General features: G+C 42.5%; 3 protein-coding genes across 3 annotated transcripts; 2 read left to right on the forward strand and 1 right to left on the reverse strand.

The window, feature by feature from the left end:
• The first annotated feature begins 695 nt into the window (after positions 1-695).
• On the forward strand, positions 696-9509 carry smcr8a (Smith-Magenis syndrome chromosome region, candidate 8a). Its single transcript, XM_028600651.1, has 3 exons — positions 696-1844; positions 2912-4630; positions 8227-9509. The coding sequence occupies exons 1-3, from the start codon at positions 1243-1245 to the stop codon at positions 8687-8689; spliced, it is 2784 nt and encodes a 927-aa protein (XP_028456452.1). The 5' UTR covers positions 696-1242; the 3' UTR covers positions 8690-9509.
• Positions 9510-12612: 3103 nt separating this feature from the next.
• Positions 12613-15464, reverse strand: bud31 (BUD31 spliceosome associated protein). Its single transcript, XM_028600040.1, has 4 exons — positions 15251-15464; positions 14253-14375; positions 13697-13863; positions 12613-13162 (listed from the first exon to the last, which is right to left on the reverse strand). The coding sequence occupies exons 1-4, from the start codon at positions 15342-15344 to the stop codon at positions 13112-13114; spliced, it is 435 nt and encodes a 144-aa protein (XP_028455841.1). The 5' UTR covers positions 15345-15464; the 3' UTR covers positions 12613-13111.
• Positions 15465-15851: 387 nt separating this feature from the next.
• On the forward strand, positions 15852-20346 carry pdap1b (pdgfa associated protein 1b). Its single transcript, XM_028599924.1, has 6 exons — positions 15852-15987; positions 16970-17061; positions 17394-17498; positions 17705-17826; positions 18201-18352; positions 19876-20346. Exons 1-6 carry the CDS (start codon positions 15975-15977, stop codon positions 19929-19931), a joined length of 540 nt encoding a protein of 179 aa, XP_028455725.1. The 5' UTR covers positions 15852-15974; the 3' UTR covers positions 19932-20346.
• The last annotated feature ends 784 nt before the right edge of the window (positions 20347-21130 follow it).

The following is a 21130-nucleotide window of genomic DNA, read 5'->3' on the forward strand; positions in this document are numbered from 1 at the left end:
TTATACTATTTTAATAATACCAATTATTGTGTAAATTCATGTTATATTATAGCAATGTTAAACAGAAAATCCACCCTAAATCAGAATTTGCTGGGGTTTGGGAGTTTTAATTATATATTTAAAAACGTACACATTTTTTTGTTATTTTAGAGCAAAGTTCAGCATTACCCCACCAAAATAGTATTCCTGACAGCATGGAGAGCAACTAATATAATTATTATCTTATTAACCAATTTTTACAAAGAAGCACAATTAATTTTACAGGTCCATATGTCCTAATCATTTTGTAAGAATTTTCCTGCAAAGAAACACAGCATGTAGGCCTATCTAGAACCAAGTCAGTAAAATAAAGACAATGTTCTGAGACAGGTCTTTTAGCTAGAGATTAATGAGTTTATAAACTGTTTTTTTTTATTCTTTCTAAAAGAATTTCAGGACAAATGCAAAAGCTCTATTTAAATACAACTTGCAAAAATAAAACCAAACGGCTACCCCAATAAACAATATGAAAAAAAAAATCCCCCCAAAAAGTTTGACAGACTCATGACTTCAGTGTTTGTAAAATCCTGGCTATGGCCCTGCTAAAACAGACCAATGACTGACTTTAAATGCTAGCGGGTGTTTTTAATAATGATATCAAGTACTTGTTTCAGTTGCAGCCATCATAGACAAAAATATGGAAGATTTCTGTTTTAGGGTGGCATTTCTCCATAAGGGGAGGTGGGTTGGTCACCTGATAAGAGTACAGCCAGCTGGGTAAACATGGCGTCTGTGTCTGGATGTGATAATTACATGTAGCGCTTCTGTCTTTCAGTGCTGTTTGTGTTTCGCCAACGGGCCGCGTTGTATCCCAGAACAGTAGCGTGCTGAACACGAGGACGCGACGCATGAAGACGTGAAGGGCAGAAGGAGAGAGGCGCTTCTCTGATGCTGCTTTATATTTTCTTCTCTCTGCACAACATGAATGGTCTGATGCCTGCCCGGATCATCTGATTGGCGCAAGATAATTGCTTTTGTTAACAAGACACACTGATTTGTATTTCTGTCGAGGCGTCTGCTTTCATTTGATCTGACCCAAATCGAGCCTCTTGCTCCGTGGACTCCTGCAGCGCAGCAGAATGGTCAGTCCGTCTGCACTTTATGTGGCTGCCCTCCACCGCTGTGCCCTGACAGCTGCTCTATGACTGTTCATTGTGCTGCACTGTGCGTTGTGTTTCTCATGTCTTGCTCCACAATATCACTATGATAGGCTCACCTGACGTGGTGGCTTTCACTAAAGAGGATGAGTATGGGCAGACCCCTCCAGACCCCTGGGCTCTCCCTGACGAGTTCTCTATTCCTCTCCATCCACTGGCTGACTCCAACCCCTGGGCTAAAACCTCCTATGCCAAGTTCACCAAAGACTTCATCCTCATCTCTGAGTTCTCTGAGCAGGTGGGCCCTCAGCCCCTCCTCACCATCCCCGATGACCCCAAAGTCTGCGGCACCTTCGATCTCAACTACTTCTCCCTGCGCATCATGTCAGTGGACTACCAGGCCTCTTTTGTGGGGCATCCACCCGGCAGTGGCTACCCAAGGCTCAGCTTTGTGGAGGACTCGAGGGTGGTGCTGGGCGACTCAAAGGAGGGGGCGTTTGCCTATGTCCATCACCTTACGCTTTACGACCTGGAGGCGAGGGGCTTTGTGCGACCGTTCTGTATGGCGTACGTCTCAGCAGATGAGAGGAAAATCATGCTGCAGTTTCAGGAGCTGTCCCTCCGCTTCTCCCAGGCCTCGGAGAGTCTGAAGGCTGGGAACAGGAGAGCGTTTGCCAAGGAACTCCAGAGGAAGCTCCGAGACCTGGAGTAAGAATTTCAATACAACCTTTTTAACTAACATGTATCTGATATTGTAATAAGAATCATACCTCAAATCATTTAGGAAAATACAGTTCGCAGAAAGATTTGTGGAAAAAAACGGTAAAAGATTTGCTGTTGGCCCCAAATGGACCCCTCACCCACCCACTCCTACCTCAGCCTACTGCCCTCTTTGTATTGTTCATGTACTTAGTTCCAAATTAAATAAAATGCACACTACACTGTAGCTCACATGTGTCAAACTCCGGCCCATATATCAATTTGGGTCCACAATAAATTTTGGCCCGCCTAGTTGTGCGCCAAACCAAAAACACAGGAAAGTGGATTACGTGTCATTCAAAGCAGAATATGGCAGATTTGCAGAGACTCTGAAATTTCCCCAGAAGCAGCAGAGAGTTTTCATATTCAGGCTGTGAAACAGGTTGTTAAAAAAAAAAACATTGTTTTGCTTGATTTGCTAAATTCTGTGATGGCTAAGGAACTCTTTTGGCGACTTTTGTAGGGCTTCATGTCAACAAAAATGTCAGAAAAAGCAACAAATTTACAAAAAGGTGACAAATGTCTGAGAAAGCCACAAAAAAAGTCTGAACAAATAAACTGTACATGTCTGGCCCTTGGTGTGACTCTCTTTTTTCCAGTGTGGCCCTGAGTGAAAATGAGTTTGACACCCCTGCTTTAGATGGCACCTTGATTGGGTGCCCAGACACCCACAAACCAACCATGGCTCCTAGAACTACAGTAACTGACCAGACTCCAGGTTTCTGTGTCAGTGTTTTTGATTAAACGCAAGGAATCAGGTTACTGATATGGATCGGGTCCTGACACCATCCCTAGTGCTGCTAGCGGGGCTAAAAACACAACTGGCTAAAGAAACCCAAACCCTAATCTTACAGTTCATGTCACATGTTGCAGGTTTTTAGTGTTTCTTTTGTTGTGGTTTTTCAGTTAACGTTGCTCCTCCTTGAGGAAAAAAAGTCCTACTTAAAAAATAAATAACTGTATTCCTTTTGCCTGTATGAACACGTGAAGCGCTAACTGTGTTTTCTTCCCTTCAGGTACACCCACTCTGTGCTGCAGAGGGAGGAGGGCCTGCAGAGGGAGGCGGGGCCTCAGTGCATGTACTCCGCTCATGCCGTGGAGAAGGCCAACGAGCTCGCCAACGTGGAAAAGAGCATCTATGAACACCGAGACCTGCTGAGACAGATCAGCTCCTACCATCGCCGTCCGCGCCGAGATCCTCACGTTGTCAGCTGCCAGAAGTGCATCAACGAGTGCTTGAGTGAGTGCGAGCAGCTGTTAGACAAATATGCCAAGCTCGCCAAGCCCTTCAGTTACACCGCCAAAGGGGACACGGGGCAGAAGGGTCGGGCTGATGGTGACGGCGGCGAGAAAGAAGGGGACGAGGAGGACGACGAGGGCGTTAAACGCAGGTCGTCCTACACGCCGCAGCTGATCAAAGGTAAATCTGCAAAGTGTTTCGACAAGCGCCTGAAGACCCTGCAAGAGCTGTGCGACGTTACTTTCTACGAGGCCACCGTGGAGCTCCTGAAGAAGACGGAGAGGAGTTTCCGGGGGGACCTGTGTTACCTGTACACGCGCCGCCTGGACAGGGCGTTGCGCAGGAAACTGAAAATAACCAACTTCCTGTTTGAGGAGGACCTCGGTGATGATGAGGATGAGGATGAAGGGGGAACTCTAAGACCATTCTGTGCTGTGAACCATGCTGTAGATAACTGTACTCTCTTAAAGCCACTTCCTATTGTGCTAGGACCAGAACCTCCAGAGCTCGATGCTCTGGAGCCTCCAGGTCCTCTAGACTCAGCATCTGGGACCAGCCATACTCAAGGGAGCGAGCTCGGGCTTGTGGAGAGCCATCTGGAGTCCTCCCCGTCAGACCAGACTCTGGAGACCCAGGAGAGCTCCGAGGAGACCAAAGGAAGCTTTAGCAGCGATAAGAGCGAGATGGGTCTTGCAGAGAGGCAACAGAATCTGGAAAGTAGAAAGTCAGAAGCTCCTGATCCAGATTCTGACTTGACCCCTGACCCCGATCATAACCCTGACTTGGAGAGGGAGAGCAGCAGTGAAGAGATGGAGACCACCGCCGGGGATGACGAAGGAGACGACACGCCTGTGTCCTTGCTGGAGGTGGCGTCGGAGCTGGAGGCCAGCAGGGAGGACGAGTGTGAGGGATTAACTGACGCTCCTTGTGACATAGAGCCCGAGTTGTTGGTTCCTCTGGACACCGCGTGCTGCATGGCCCAAGAGGGTTTCCTTTATGAGGCTTCTGCCCCAGAGGCGGTGCAGCCCTGTCAAGCACTGGTGGTCAACGAGGAGCCCCACGCTCTAATTCCGCTCCAGGACGACTACACGGTGGGCTCTCCTGCAGCCGGGCTGGAGCTGCCTGTGGGGCACCTCGGAGACGCAGTTTCTCGTACCTCGGCGGAGGACGGGTCAGACTGTACCATGAGCGCTTCTACGGGGTCTGATCTCGGCTACGGGGGGGTTGTGACTCTGCGTCAGAGGAAGAAGGCTGGACAAGGAGCCTTGAGGTTTGTGCGACAGTACCCCTTCGCCATGCAAGCTCTGTGGTGTCTGCTGAGCGGCAGAACCCTGGTGGTGCTCGGGGCAGATGAGGGGAGAGTCCGCCGACTCGTTGCTGCGCTGGCCCTCTTTGTGCCGGCTCCTGGGAAGTGTGGAGACAGGGTCCAAGCCTGGCTGTCCTGCCCCTTCACCCTTACTGACCTGCAGAGGTGGAAACTTATTGGACTGCAAAGGTATTTCCAATTTGCATTTCTATTTTAGGCACTTAACCGACTCTTATACAAATAATGATAACCGATGATGTTACTTCCCTATTTACTGAAACATTGGGTTACACTTTACTTGAAGGTTTCTACATAAGACGGTGCTTCCAGAAAAATGCAGAGTTTATTTGTGATTGTTGCGGGCAAAAAATTATGCGGCACGTTTTCTTAAAAAATGCGATGAAATATGCGGGATATTTATGCGATGAAATTGCGGGCACTTGCAAAAACTGTGGTTTGATGAAAAAGAGAAAAAAAGTGATTCCCCCCAACACCCTGCTTTTTGATGATGTTCACACGTCACTTCATAACGTTCCCATGGCAACAGGGGAAAATGGCTGCTCTTGTGTGAAATAAATGCAACATTTTTCAACTTTCTGCTAAGATATATGTGACTTTTTTTGCAACGAAAATGTGGGGATTATGAAAACATGCAAGCCCCGCATATTTTGCGCGGAAATCAGCAATTTGTGTGGCGTATTTGAAAAAATGCGGACTTTGGCTGATTATGTGTTGAATTATGCGATCGCACAATCACGTTTTTCTGGAGGGACTGATAAGAGTGACATGAAACTGTCATGAACATGTCAAACATTATAAACAGTCCTAACCGTTTATGACATAACTCTTCTTTCATTAAGTGTCATTCAGTTTTTGCCATGACAAGTTATGGTTATGGTTCATGACAGTGTCATGTCACTCTTATAGGTATCTACGTGTAGATACCTTCAAGTAAAGTGTTGCCAAACATTGATCTTGATGTACACCAAACTTAAAGGGACAGTTCAACCCCAAAATCAAAACTACATATCTCGCCCATGAGTACGCTTCCTCTGTGCAGTGATACCGTTGGCGGGTGTAGTTTGGCAGAACACAACCAGATCTGGGGATTATCTTGAGTAAACTGGTCATGATTTGCGGAAAGAGACATCGCTGTTGAGTTTTTCAAATGTTTGTTTTTTTTTGCACTTTGAGCACCACAAGCCGAGAGCCGTCTAGTTCCATTATATTTGAGAGAAGGCAGACATCTCTACAACCGATATCTCAAACATTGGGCAACTTACAACAATCTAAATTGATAAATGGCACTAGCCTGGCTCTGCCCTCATTTCCCTTCAGTACTACGTCTGGGTTCGTGGTATATTCTTGGGTTTTCTCCAGCCCAATTTTTGGCGGTCCAATCAGCGAACAGAGGGAGTGGCTGAAAACGATGGCGTTGAGGCCGTGCGCTAGAGTTGTAGTTCTGTAACGGCGGCGGAGAAAGGTGCGAGCGAAGCCATTCGGTCCGTTGTGACAACGCTGCCGAACATCCAGAAGTTAAAGCCCGAGCAAGACCAATCTTTGCTGAGTTGTGTTGGTGGCCGCGATGTGTGCAAACGCTAGCGATGCTAATGCTAAATATAAGCCTTGTTGGTCTCCCCTCACATGACACATGTCACGACCAACCGTTAGCGATTGGTTCTGGCAGATCCAGAGTGGCTCGGGGCAGATCCAATAGTTTTAAACTTCAACAGAGTACCCGCCTTCAAGGAAGTTAACACTGGTCAATGGAGAGTGGCCAGACTCTCTGGACAAATTAAAGGTCCCTCCAGAAAAACGCGATTATGCAATTACATAATTCAACGTATAATCAGCCAAAATCCGCATATTTATGCGGGGGCCGCATTTTTTTTCAAATACGCCGCACTTTCAACGCATAAATTGCAGATTTCTGCGCAAAATATGCGGGGCTTGCATGATTTCATTTCGTTGCAAAAAAGTCACATCTTGGCAGAAAGCTGAAAAATTTTGCGTTTACTTCACACAAGAGCAGCCCTTTTCCCATGTTGCCATGGGAACGTTATGAAGTGACGTTATGAAGTGACGTTATGAAGTGACGTAATTATGCGATGTGAACATCATGGAAAAACAGGATGTTGGGGGAATCCCTTTTTTTTTTCTTTTTTCTTTTTTCTCTCTCTTTTTCCCTCAAGTGCAAGTTCCTGCAATTTCATTGCATAAAATTGCATAAATATCCCGCATATTCCATCGCATTTTTTTAAGAAAACGTGCCGCATAATCAAGGATTTTTGCCAGCAACAATCATAAAAACTCAGCTTTTTTCTGGAAGGACTGACAAATGAAATGTACCACAGTCTGGTAGGACCAGGCTTTAAATAGCAAGTAAAGAGGGATATTTTTTTATTCTTTATCAAAAATACATATTTTTTGGGGAACTGTCTCTTTAAGAGTCTCCATCAATGTGAAGTTTGAAAATGATTGTATATTCCTCTTTGTAGTTTGTGCCACACCTTATTATACGGTTACTCATCTGGTCTGACTCAGTCCTCGATGACTCACAAAACCATCTATTCATGCCTGTCCTAAAACCTCTTCTTCTACTCCTCTTTATTACGACACACTGGGCCCCATAGTATTCCACCATTTTACATTTAGAGAGGAGACCATAGCGTATAAGCATAAACTAATTTATTTATTGAAACATTTTGGAGGCACTGAGTGAATGAGGAGGAGGGGGTCAGGTGGGATTGTGACGTGTGGATTTTACATCTGATCAGAGCACCCTTGGGTGTTTTTATAATATTGATTCAGTATATTCACATACAGTAGCTGTATTCAAAATTTGCTGAATCGTGACATATCAAACTGTGGATTTTCTCCATTTTTACAGCCCTACCTTAATAATGTAGACTAGAGCATCTGTGCAGACATATCCATACACAGTCCATGTGTAGCTATTTAGTTGTTCAGTGAGTACAAAAAGGGTCAAAGGGTTTTTAAATTTTAAATTGCTGTACAGAAATCTAGCCACAAAACAATTTACATAAACTAATTATACATTGACATGCAGACATACAGTACAGGCCAAAAGTTTGGACACACCTTCTCATTCAAATGCGTTTCCTTTTTATTTTCATGACTATTTACATTGTAGATTCTCACTGAAGGCATCAAAACTATGAATGAACACATATGGAATTATGCACTTAAATAAAAAAGTGTGAAATAACTGAAAACATGTCTTATATTTTAGATTTTTCAAAGTAATCACCCTTTGCTTTTTTATTAATAAAGGGAAAAAATTCCACTAATTAACCCTGACAAAGCACACCTGTGAAGTGAAAACCATTTCAGGTGACTACCTCATGAAGCTCATTGAGAGAACACCAAGGGTTTGCAGAGTTATCAAAAAAGCAAAGGGTGGCTACTTTGAAGAATCTAAAATATAAGACATGTTTTCAGTTATTTCACACTTTTTTGTTAAGTACATAATTCCATATGTGTTCATTCATAGTTTTGATGCCTTCAGTGAGAATCTACAATGTAAATAGTCATGAAAATAAAGAAACACATTGAATGAGAAGGTGTGTCCAAACTTTTGGCCTGTACTGTACATGGGTGATTTCAAATGTGTAAACCAAATTTGGTTCTGAGCATGTCAATCCTCACTGAAAAAATATCAACTTCAACACAAACATGGAGAATAACCTACATATTTAAGGCTTGTATATAAGCTGCCTTTTCGTCGTAACGAATACCAGTGTGTGTCTGTCTGTCCCCCACAGAGTTGCGTCCCCTGTGGGTTCCAGCATGCTTTACTCGCTGTCCCGCTACAGTCGCTACATCTCCATCCTGGACGCCGACCAGAAGACCTTGCGCTGTCCGCCGTATCGTGGCCAACTCCTTGCCAACATAGCCGACCACCGCACCTCCATCCGCCGCGGTTCCACCTACTTCCTCCACCTCCAGAGCACGCTCTGTCAACTGGCAGCCGAGGCCTTCCTGTTCACCTTCACCCACCACCTCCACCTGCCGGTCAGCTCCACGGAGGGGCCCGAGGTGGTGCAGGGCAGACGCCTCTGCTTCCTGCAGGAGCAGCTGGGTCTGGGAGAGGAGGACAGCCAGATACTGCTCTACCTCAGCCAGCTCATCACTCAGCAGTACCTGCAGCCCGCCACCGGGAGCAGCGCAGCAGCAGCAACTTGTTTCAGTTTTAACTACACCACCAGCGTTTTATACAAAATCTGATATTACACGGGGGAGGATGATTTCCGCACACACGTTTTAGCAGAAATCATCTGTGACCCTTTGGTTTTTATTGGACCAAAGGTGATCTTCATAAGGTCTAAGGTAATTTTAGTTTCAGGACAAACTCTGCACTGGTTATTGTTTGATCTGTGTAATCTCTTTCTGCCTTGCTGTCTTTTTTTTTTTCCCTCCAGTCTTTCTCTTTCCTCTGTGTGCAGGAAAAAGGAGACGGAGTGAGTTGTGAATGTCAGTGAGTGGTTCAGTTTGCCTACATGTGGTCCAGAGCGCATTCACGAACGTACACGCGCATAACCGAGCAGACGAAGGTCGGTTCCACTTATTGTCACTTGTGTCTTTTTCACCCTAATGGAAAGAAATGTAACCTGCGCTCTGGCCTGTTTTTAAAGTTAGTCCCTCTCCTCAACACACACACACACACACACACACACACACACACACACACACACACACACACACACACACACACACACACACACACACTGTGTTAGAAAACTCAATCCAACATGGCTGTGTGTCTTAAGTGCTGGTCTGAGCTGACAAGTTCAATCACAGCTCTGTGTTGTTAATACCCACCAATCACTAAGCAGTTTTTCAGCTATGATATCATCTCAGCTAAATATAAACATGTTTTTTTTTTTTTCTTCAACCGTCTCACATATGCTGCCATTTCCTTCTTGTGGAGAACCGAAGTCTCTACGGATCTGCCTGTGAAACCTTATTAGCACCCACAGGCTTGTTACAGCTGGTTTTGTGACATGCTATTGTTTTTGAAAACTACCACATAAGCCCAAACCCTTTTGTGAAGCCATTTTCTTTTTTATATATATATTTTTTTTTTTTGGTGAATCAAATTTAACATACATTCCTGCAGTAATCTTCATTTTGTTCCAAATTGAGACACAATGTTGGATTTTGGTAGAGTGGATTTGACTTTTTGAGAGCATGGGGGAAACATTCCCATTTTTAATGGTTGCCATGCATGAGGAAGTGTATTCGTTTTGTGAATTAGACCCGGTCGGCCCCCACGTTGATATTAGCATGTCCAGAAATGACGTCACGATACATACTCACATGTTGGGCCAGCGGCAGCCAAAACCTGTCACTGTTAAGGGCTGGCGAGCATTTTTCATGGATATTACTCCCACAGTCAGGAACATTTTAAAGCTACTTAACCTAAATGTATTGAATTTCACTGTTGTCTTAAAGTTGTGCGAGAGTGTTGTGGTGTCAGCATGAGACTGTCTTGTGCCAGGGGTGAATCGCTGTATTGATACTATTTCTGTTTTGATGTATTTGGATGAACGGACTCGGGAGCAGATGCTGAACAGTTTGAGGAGATGTGGCTGAGACAGCGATGATGATGTTTGTATAGATTTTATTATGCGACGGAAAAAAGATTTCCTGTGCCATCAAAAGCAAAACTCTAAACTTGACACTTGTATTAGCACCTATTATTTATTTTTCTTCTGAACAACCCTTGCTGGATGTGTGAAATGAACAAAAACTTCTGTATTTATTGCTTTAGGACAAAATTTGGATTGTGACCGATCATGATGAGTAGGCCCCGATTTTTCTCTTTGGAGAGAATGCTGGAGAATTTCACATGTAGTTAATCTTTTTAAGTTCTGTCACATCGGCCAGTAAAAACCCAATGAAGTGATTTGATAGTGTTTTAGATTCGACTGTTCCTAATTCCGTGGCGTTAGTGATGGAGCTGTAATTCTGTATCTAGAATGTTAACTGTACTTGTGACTGCATGGTCAGAGTTTTAATGTGAGAGGTCAAACAATGGTTGCTGTCCTTCCTGCTACGAACAAGACCCATTTTGATTTTAAGGCATACGTTTTTAACTAACAGCAACCTCACGTTTTTTTTTTTTTTTTTTTTTTTTTTCCACCTAATGTATTATTTCAGTTTGTTACTTGATATTTCTTTTTTTTGCCGCACGTGATGTCCTTTAATTTTTTAAAGGCTTGAATAACACATTTTACTGCTAGATGTTACATGGTTTTTTTGGGGATTTTTTTACAGCGAGGTTTTATCCTTCTAATGCAAAAAGGTGAATGTAATCTAAATAAGCCATACCACAGTGGGCTTAACATGTCGTCACTCAGTGTCCTTATGTTGCCATATCATGTCTGCCTTTTGTATGTCACCATGAGGAGCGTCGTGCTCAATTCGGCCCTGGCTGGGAGACGAGACTGCGTTGTTGCCAGTGATTTTAATAAAGCACGTTGTGAATGTCTTGACGCTTTCATGTTAAATGTTGATATTGATTTAATCCATTAAATTATTTGAATCTTTTTTTATTTTATTTTTTTTTTTTGCCATGGGTAACACAGGCGTTAGGTGATTGTGGTGAATCTCGCAGTGAGAGCATCATTAAAGGTCAACACTCCCAACAGGCTTGTGTCTGTGTGACTTGCTTTAGCGATGACGGATGTGCGATGCATTTGAGGTGTCATGAATAAGAAATGCTCATCTGTGAAAACCACTAATTGGCCTGCTGGAGAAGGCACGGTAGTGGACTGAAGAAGCAGTAAATTAATGATACGAGAACAAAATTGCAATTGCACTCTTACAATAACATTGTCGGGGGGGGCAGCTGTGTAAATCCTAATGCAAATACACTGAACAAAATTATAAACCCTTGTTTTTGCCCCCGTTTTTCATGAGCTGATCTCAAAGATCTAAGATGTTTTCTACGTACACAAAAGGCTTATTTCTCTCAAATATCGTTCACAAATCTGTCTAAATCTGTGTCAGTGAGGACTTCTCCTTTTGCCGAGATAATCCATCCACCTCACCGGTGTGGCATATCAAGATGCTGATTAGACAGCAGGATTATTGCACAGGTGGCCACAATAAAAGGCCACTCTAAAATGTGCAGTTTTACTGAATTGAGGGGGTCCAAAAACCAATCAGTATCTGGTGTGACCACCATTTGCCTCACGCGGTGCAACGCATCTCCTTTGCATAGAGTTGATCAGGTTGTTGATCGTGGCCTGTGTAATGTTGGTCCACTCCTCTTCATGTTGCTGGATATTGGCAGGACCTGTACCACGCTGTGTTTTGTTCAGAATAAGTGCTTTTCCACTTCAGTCTCTAAAGATAATAAAACAACCTGATTTGTACCATATGTATGGGAGATATGCCTCAGATGATAAAATAGCACAAATTGAATATCTGCAATTCCCCATGGGGAAGACCCATCCTATACTATTATATATCGATAATGATGAATTATAAATATGCTGAGTAAGACTCTGCTTTGTGCTCTGAGCTATGTCTCTATATGATTTGAGTCAAACAAGAGTGACTGCTTTTATTTTTTTTTTAAGATTATTTTTTGGGCTTTTCTCAAGAAATAGCCACAGGTGGGACCTGAACCCTGGACCTCTGCACTGAGGCACAAACCTCTCAGCACATGCGCTCCACCCACCGAGCCAACCCAGCCACGACTGACTGCTTTTTAAACTCCAGTAGCAAGCCATGGTAGGCCATTTAGGAAAATGGGACATGAAGCATTTGGGATGGTTTTTGTTTTTAGACCTGTCATTGCTCAGACATACAAAGGCAAATATTTTAGTCAAAACATACCAATGTCATTATTTTGGCCTTTTCATCAAACACCTAAATCTCAGCTTCATAAGGAACTGAGCATATGCAGAGGTCACCTCATAAAGATCAAAACAGAAATCCAGACAAATGAAAAATAGAGACGTTTAAATTCATGCGGTTAGAAAAAACCTCTTCAACCTTCTAGTGATTTATACTTATTTAGTCGTTACACTTCTAGAGATTTAACTTGAGTCGAAATGGGATCTCACGCTTTACCTGCATCATAAAATACAAAAAAGTAAGAGCAGGTAAATCAGAATTGTTTTATTGAAAATTACATTACAAGAACAATAATGAAGAAAAAGGTTTTAAGGTTTAAAACTGACATTTCAAAACACAACTCACTTCCCTACCTAACCCTCTTAAAATGAAATGAAACATTAGATTTGATTAAATTTAGTAAATGAGCTTCACAGTGGGTATGAATAGCTGGAATGACAGGCCTGATCCAGAAACATCTAACCTCCCCTTCCAACTTTGAGCTTTTGGAGTTGAGGGCTTCAGTTATATATATAAAAAAAAAACACAGAAAAACAAATGTAAGTAATACAATATGGCCCCTCTCAGCATATTCTCCTGTGCTCCGTGTGTTCAGAAGTACTAAACACTGACCCCTATGAGGGCAACTGAGGATGATGATGGTAAAGATTTAGTGATTTGTTTCCAATGCAGGCGAGTGAAATAAAGACAATGTTGCCATGGGGTTTTAAGAGTACATAGATGGAGGCTGGGTGAGCCCGAAGCCCAACGGAAAGTAGACTGGATGTCCAAAAACTGCATTTAGCCAGAACACCCTCTGCATCCACAGTGGGTGCATTCAATGATCCTTCCCTGCAGAGAGGAACAAAAGAGCAGAATTTAGACCAGCAGGAAACACAGGGAATGATGAGGCCATCTTACTGTATGTGAATCCCATTTCTAAATCCTGTTTCTTAAAATATTACAACAGCTGGCACTCGCTGAAGTGTCTGACTTATAATCAGTGCCTGTTCCCATCTTTAGAGTTGAGCAAATCTTTTTTTTTTTATTCTTGAAATGAAGGGAATAATGCAAAGTCTGTCTATTTAGCCAACTTATTTGGGCCTTTGTTAAGTTTACCCAAACAAACAAAAAATCTGCAATTCATGTCAAATGCAATTTATTTGTGTTTCTTTTTAATACTTTGACATTGTCAGCCATGCTGTGTATTTGTACTGTCTGCACTCATGCTGTCTGTGCAGACAACAGCAGGAATAAAGTAAGGGCAACCCAAGCCTTACAACACATATTTAATACAAGCTCTCACTTGGATTGTTAAAGAGATTACTTTAATACTAATAATGTACACTTTATTAGTGAGAATCACTTAAATTCCGTCAGACTTACAACTTCCAGCTTGCTCTTGGGGACTCTGCAGATGCAGTTGGTTCCGAAGTTGGTGTCTCGGGTTTGGATGCAACGCAGGCAGCACAGGTTTTCATAGCCCTGCTTCTTCCACTTGGCAATGAGGTTCTTGTCTGCGTAGCCTTCCTTTATACAGTACTCATACAGCTCTGTCAGGAGACACACGGGAAGACAACACTGGTTTGGCATCTAGTAGACAGTATAAATATGATTGGGTTTCATATTCAAAAAGGAAAACATTTCTTGCAGAGGGCAAAAGCGCTGGACAAACATCTTAGAATAAAGTTTTAGGGACTCTGGAAATGTTGAATTCTCATATGGGGAAATCAGAAAGTATGAGATGTATTTGCAGAAAATCTTGGCAAGTCATTAGAAACACAGATAAAATGTTATTCAAACTACCAAATATCTCATACTGCGTTCTAAGGAAGGATTATATTAAATGCTTAAGTAAAGAGAAGAGGAAGAAGAAAGCATTAAGAAGAAATGAGAAACAGACATGAAGTAGGTCAACAGGTAGAGGGGAAACTCGGTCTACCTCTGCTGATGGCTTTCCTTTTGTAGAAGAGGTCAAAGATGTATCGACTCCGCTGATGATGCAGCCTGAAAATTGGCCAAAGGGACTCCACCTTTCGCTTTCCCTCGTGAGGCTCCGTTTCAGCTGGGACACAGAGGGAAATCAGGAAAGTTAAGCAGAAAATAAAAAATCAGTGGTCCACTCCAATGAGGATACTTTCACAGAAGGTGCTGGATGGGGTTGAGGTCAGTAAAGTTCTGGGGTGGGGGGACGTTTCTGTAGTAACCCGACTTTGTTTTGGGGGGACTAATGCTGCGTTCCAGGCAACCCGTAACTCGTGTTTTCACAACCTTCTACCCGTGAAAGTGCCCTGGAACGGCAGTCAAACCCCTAACTTACTACGCGTGAACTCGTACCAGATCGTTGTACTCCCAGTTACAGTTTTTGAAGGGTTTGTGGTGACTTTGCCTGGAACCAACTCGTGAGTCTTGACTTGAAGTCGTAACTTACGGCCTAAAAACTGTCTGGAACGCAGCATACGCTTCTTCCCTGTGAGTCCCTGTGCTTTTTCACCTCGCAGATTTCCTTGGATCGTGGTTGTTGTAAATGCTGTGCATATCTCTCTTTCTCTCTCTCTCTCTCTCTCTCTGTGTATTTGTTAAGTGTCCTGAGATAAATTCTGCTACGATTTGACGCTATGAATAACATTTAACTGAACTTCAACCACTCCACCAGTAGCTATCCTTCTAATTAGTTGATTAATTCAAGTTTCCTACACTCGTGTTAACAACTTGTGTGTCCATTTCCAAAATGTCAGCCGAACCTCGTTCGCCAGCACTACTACAGGATGTAAAAGTTGTAAAATAAAACTAGATGGGGATCTTTCACCATTGAAAGAAAATGCGATGGGAATGGTGAAATTATTTCACCACCAAAAACTACGTGCTGTGTTTGCAGCCCGACGGCCGAGTGTTGTAGGGGCATCGGGGGGAAATCCTCTTCATCTTCTAGCGGCTTACCTTCTCTCATTTTCTGATCCAGCTCGTCCAAAGTGGGCTCAATGAGCTCCCAGCCGTCTGGAGGTGGCTTCCGACTCCTCTTTACTTTGGGCATTTTGCTCTGTTTTGTACAAATATAGGACAAAAGCTCTCCGGTGTTTTCGTTTTGATTTTGCGAACCCGTCTCAGGCGCTACAATTTGACGTCACACACGGGGTCCATTTCCCCTTCTCTCTCCGATGACGTCACCGCTCCAAATAAACATATTCATTAAAAAAAAACATACACATTTCTCGGCGTTTAATAACTTGTTAAATCTTCTCTTGGACTAACACACTATTTACGTTAATGTAATTTAGGTCAGTTTACCGAAGTTTTCTAAGGTTATACAAAAGTAAAATTATTTCTGTCACTGCAATGCATATTGCATCACTTTAGCACTCTAGCATATTGCCTTAAGATAAACATCAAGATTTAGCTAATTGTATTTCACAAGTCACGTTAGATAACTGCGCATTATGTGGACATATGTACATAATTTAGTTCATAGCGGCAAATATGTTTGCTAAATGCTTTAAAAATCGATGTATTGAGGATTTGTTAAAAGGCAAATACTTGAACTACTCAGAGTATTTCGATACTGTGAATTTAACCAGCTGTCAGTTCGTACTGCTGTTTTGACACTTGTGTTTACTGTCAGTATTTAGTTGTTAGGAAGTTTGTATTAAAGGATTCGTTTGCCAAAATGCCAAAAGGAGGTAAGAATAATCTTAAAACCTGCTACATTGTGTTGACATGAGTTTTGTACATCTGTTAACTTGCTGTTAGCCACCAACAACAACAGGCAGCGACCCATACAGGCGATATGCCTCTCTAACTTATATCTGTTCTTTGGATGGTGTTCAAACATTAAAGGTCCCATGACGTGCTGCTTTTTGGATGCTTTTATATAGACCTTAGTGGTCCCCTAATACTGTATCTGAAGTCTCTTTTATATAGACCTTAGTGGTCCCCTAATACTGTATCTGAAGTCTCTTTTATATAGACCTTAGTGGTCCCCTAATACTGTATCTGAAGTCTCTTTTATATAGACCTTAGTGGTCCCCTAATACTGTATCTGAAGTCTCTTTTATATAGACCTTAGTGGTCCCCTAATACTGTATCTGAAGTCTCTTTTATATAGACCTTAGTGGTCCCCTAATACTGTATCTGAAGTCTCTTTTATATAGACCTTAGTGGTCCCCTAATACTGTATCTGAAGTCTCTTTTATATAGACCTTAGTGGTCCCCTAATACTGTATCTGAAGTCTCTTTTATATAGACCTTAGTGGTCCCCTAATACTGTATCTGAAGTCTCTTTTATATAGACCTTAGTGGTCCCCTAATACTGTATCTGAAGTCTCTTTTATATGGACCTTAGTGGTCCCCTAATACTGTATCTGACTGGCCTTGACCAGCTGCCACTTTACTTGTTTTCAAGCCATGATGTCTCTCTCTCTTTCTCATGGGTGGGCCAAATTCTCTGGGCGGGCAAAGCAGAGAAAGGGGAGGTACGCATATTAACGTTATAAAACCTCATAAAGTGAAATTGTCATGCCATTGGACCTTTAAACAAGCACTGGCAGCATGTTTACACACCGCTCTGCTTCTGTTGACACCGGTAGGATCGCTGTTCTTCTCACTGTGCAAATGCAAATCTGTGTGTTGTGTCTTTTTTTCTCATCATGGTTATTGTTGCAGGTAGGAAAGGTGGCCACAAGGGTCGCGTGCGGACGTACACCAGCCCCGAGGAGATAGACGCCCAGATGAAGGCAGAGAAAGAGAGGAAAAAGGTTGGTCGAGTGTGCATCCGAAGACTGTTGAATCATGTCCCACACAGAGACATACATACACTTCATAGCATATTTATGATTTATGTATATTAAGAGTATGTAACTGAGTGAACTGATCTTGATGTTTAACATTGCTAGAGTGCCCCTCTTTAAAGACTCTGATTAGTACTCCACCAGCCAGAAGAGAGAAACTAAAAGCAGCTGCTGTGGTGTTTGAATGGAGTAAAAACCTGCATTCCTAAGTCGTGTATGTATTCCCTGCATGTGTTTGACCTGATGCATCGGTTTGATGAACTTCTCCTGTGTGTGGTCTCCTCCTGTATGTGTTCTAGCAAGAGCAGGAAGCAGAAGAGATGGGCGGTGCAGCTCAGAATGACACCGCGGAGGAGAAGCTACCTGCATCAGGATCAGAAGACAGCGATGATGAAAACTCAGATGTACCGCCGCACTGTTTCTGTCATTCCCTTGCTCTGTTACCAAAACACACATTAATAATGTATAATAATTTGTTATTATTGACTTATGTGCACCTATGAAGCACCTTGTAACTTCCCATGAACGTGATCATGTGGTCTTTTCATTGTTTGCTATATTCAGAGCATTCCCGTCATCTTGTATGAGCTGTTGTGTGATGTGTTTGCAGAGGAGGAGAGCGGGTGTAGAGGGCTTAATAGAAATCGAGAACCCCAACAGAGTGGCTCAGAAGTCCAAGAAGGTGACACAGATCGAGCTGGACGAGCCCAAGCAGTTGTCACGGAGAGAGAGGTTTGTGTTTGGTGTCGTGTGCCGTGACATTTGGAGTAGAATGGAGCAGTATAAAGCACTCACGCCCAGCTCTACTGTCTTGTGTATTATGTGCTAGAAATGTCAAAATGTTATGTTTAAAAAAAAAAAAATCATATTGCTAACATATTTTGAAAGTGGTGTGATTGTGCTACACGAGAGTATGCAGCACAGTGTCCGCCCCTACGGAAAGCCCTGCATGTTTTATGACTATTAATTCCCTGTCCCTCATTTTGGATAATAACTTTCCTTATGTCACTTTCCCTGCCCCGACACACACACACACACACACACACACACACACACACACACACACACACACACACACACACACACACACACACACTCTGACACAGAGAGGAGATTGAGAAGCAGAAAGCAAAGGAGCGCTACATGAAGATGCACTTGGCAGGAAAGACAGACCAGGCCAAAGCTGACCTCGCTCGCCTCGCCATTATCAAGAAACAGAGAGAAGACGCGGCAAAGAAGAAAGAGGAAGAGAAAAAAGGTAATCAAAACATTTCATAATGAAATTATTATAAATGTTGAGGACCCTAAGCAAGAAAAACACGACACAATTTATTACCTGATATGGCCATGAAAGCTTATTGTCATTATCTTGAAGAAACGGCACTATTTTTTAACAAAATGGAGCGGGTCAGCATGACCTGTTGACACGTTATCTTGTGGCGTGGGCGGGGGTTTCGGCATTCTCTTGTCTCCAAAATCAGGCTCAGAGCAGCTGGAGGAGTCAAAATGATATCAAACTATTAATTGTAGCAGTTGTTTTATATTTAGTCTTTAGACAAAAATACTTAATAGTTTGAGTTACATTTCAATCTTTTTTATCTGTCATAGTTTCAGTCTAGTATGAGAATGGAGCATTAGTTTTGCACCTGACTGTTTGCTAAACCCTCCCCTGAACTGTGACTGTCCAGTTATAGCTTTGCAAAGTAGGGCAGCTTATCTTTGTATAGTTTTGTCAGTGGCTCTGTACCTCTCTATTGGATTTGGGGACGTTTACACCCACGAAGGCCCAGCCAAACATGCTATCCAAGGAAGTATCACAGCACTGTTACCATCTGGCTCAAGGCCGGCAACAAAAGGGAGGTCACACACAGATAGATTAACCAAAGAGTAGTTTATTTAACTAAATAGACTAATAACACAAGGAAGGGTCGTCACAGCACGTTGGTCAAAAGCATCAGTTAGTCCTCATCATAAAAGCCTTTCAGGAATTTCCCCAGTGTGGGATTAATAAAGTCTATTTTATCTTATCTTTCCTCTAGTATGTTGAAAGGGAAAACATACTCTTTGAAAGGACTGTGCTTGTCCAAGTTAAGCCTAGCAGCGAAACAAGGTTACATTATGTTAGAACGAAATAACGGTCTGATCTTATATTCTTTCTTGTCATACTTATAACACCAGGACTACCTAGCTCTAGACTATAATACAAGAAAAGGGCTGTGACTTAACTTGACAAGCATAGCAACAGTAACTGAGGGGGGGGCGACGCTTAGCAATAGGGCTGGGTATTGTTAAAAAATGTTTACAGTAATACCGATACCGTGACTTTAATACTGGTTCCTGATCCCCCAACTCCTTTACACCTATGTGATGCACACTATAGTCAAGCCTCTTGAAATATAACACACACACACTTGAGCCCTGTCTCTGTGAGTAACGGAGAGTTTTTCCTGCATGTCTCTAAGACGTGTAGACAGCCAATCACATGCATCATTAGATATTGGTAGAAGCATGCTGAATGCTTATTGGCTCACCTTAGGTATTGACATTTGGTATGGAATGACGTGCATTTTTCAATACCCAATACTATTGGAGGCAATTTGGTCGGTGCCTAAAAGTATTGAAGTTGGGTACCCAGCCCTAGTTGGAGAGTGTGACCAGTAAAGTGTAATATGGTTTGCCTTTCTACACGGAGAGCTTGAATAGCAGCCACAGTCTATACTTCTACAGCATCCCTGTGCATGCGGTGTCAAGCTGATTGTGTCTTTTATTTTCTGTTTACAGCAAAAGATGCAGCGGCAGCAGCGGCGAGAGGAATAAACTCCCTCTCCATGAAATGATGCAGATTATTTATCAGAGGCGTTTTTACACATTCATGGACTGGCGCAATATATATATTTGACTATTTTTAAAGGAAGGATGTTGACATTACTGTAACATATGACCATTTGGAAAATGGTTGCGGAGACACCAGTGGAGAGGGGTTGTGTATATTTTGGCATGGAATGATGACCTCGTTGATCCCTCCAGGAAGTTAAGCTACAATTGAGAATACAGCAGTGTTCACATAGACTTGGAATGAACCCCTTCTAACCTATTATCTTGTACATGGTATTAATAATGGTATTGTACAATTCTGACTTTGCTAACTGAGCTTTGCCACTATGTTTTGGGGGGGGGATATTACATTGTATATAACTGATTCATGAAAATATTTCAGATTAATATAATGGAACCAGTAAAATGTGCACATTTCTTTATTTGCTTTATTTGCCCGTGAGAAAACTTTCCCGGCTGGTTTGGAGCAGGCTTTACCATCCTCGGGTGCAAGAGTTCGTGTTGGATCCACTCATGCGAAGATGAGTTGAGTCAATAGAGCAAATGTTTATTTGGGAACATTAGAAGAAGAATCTGGCGTGGCGGCGAAGGCTTTGCAGCAGCATTTAGAGCAGGGGTCTTCAACGTTTTTTAAGCCAAGGACCCCTTAACTGAAACAGAAACGGATCAGGGACCCCCTACTACATATACTGTATAAAATTAAGTATATTTATTTATGTTATATTTGTATATTTAGGGCAGCCTAAAGCCTTTATAGATACCTTTTTTTTGCATAGAATACTAAGCCATTCAAGCTATTCAACTAGCCTAATAATTGTCGGCATGATTTTATGAATTATTTTATAAATCATGATGTGGAACAGTCAGTACTTTGGGATGAACTGTATCTGTTGATGGCTACCTTAGTGACTACATTACCTATAGGCCAGTAAGCCTATCATCAGTGGGGATTTATATTAGCTAATAATATGTTGGATTCATGTTAAGACTTTTTAAATTTTTTTTTTTTTTTTTTAAACGTCCAAGAATTAACAATAATTTGGAGGCCCCCCTGCAATGACTCTGAGGACCCTCTAGGGGTCCCGGAGCCCCTGTTGAAGACCCCTGATTTAGAGGGATGCAATGTATACAAAATATAACTGAACAGTTAAATGAATGAAATAAAATATACATAAATAATAAACCCCTTGTGGGTTAATGT

This window comes from Perca flavescens, chromosome 15, assembly GCF_004354835.1.
Source record: "Perca flavescens isolate YP-PL-M2 chromosome 15, PFLA_1.0, whole genome shotgun sequence".
Taxonomy (NCBI): domain Eukaryota; kingdom Metazoa; phylum Chordata; class Actinopteri; order Perciformes; family Percidae; genus Perca; species Perca flavescens.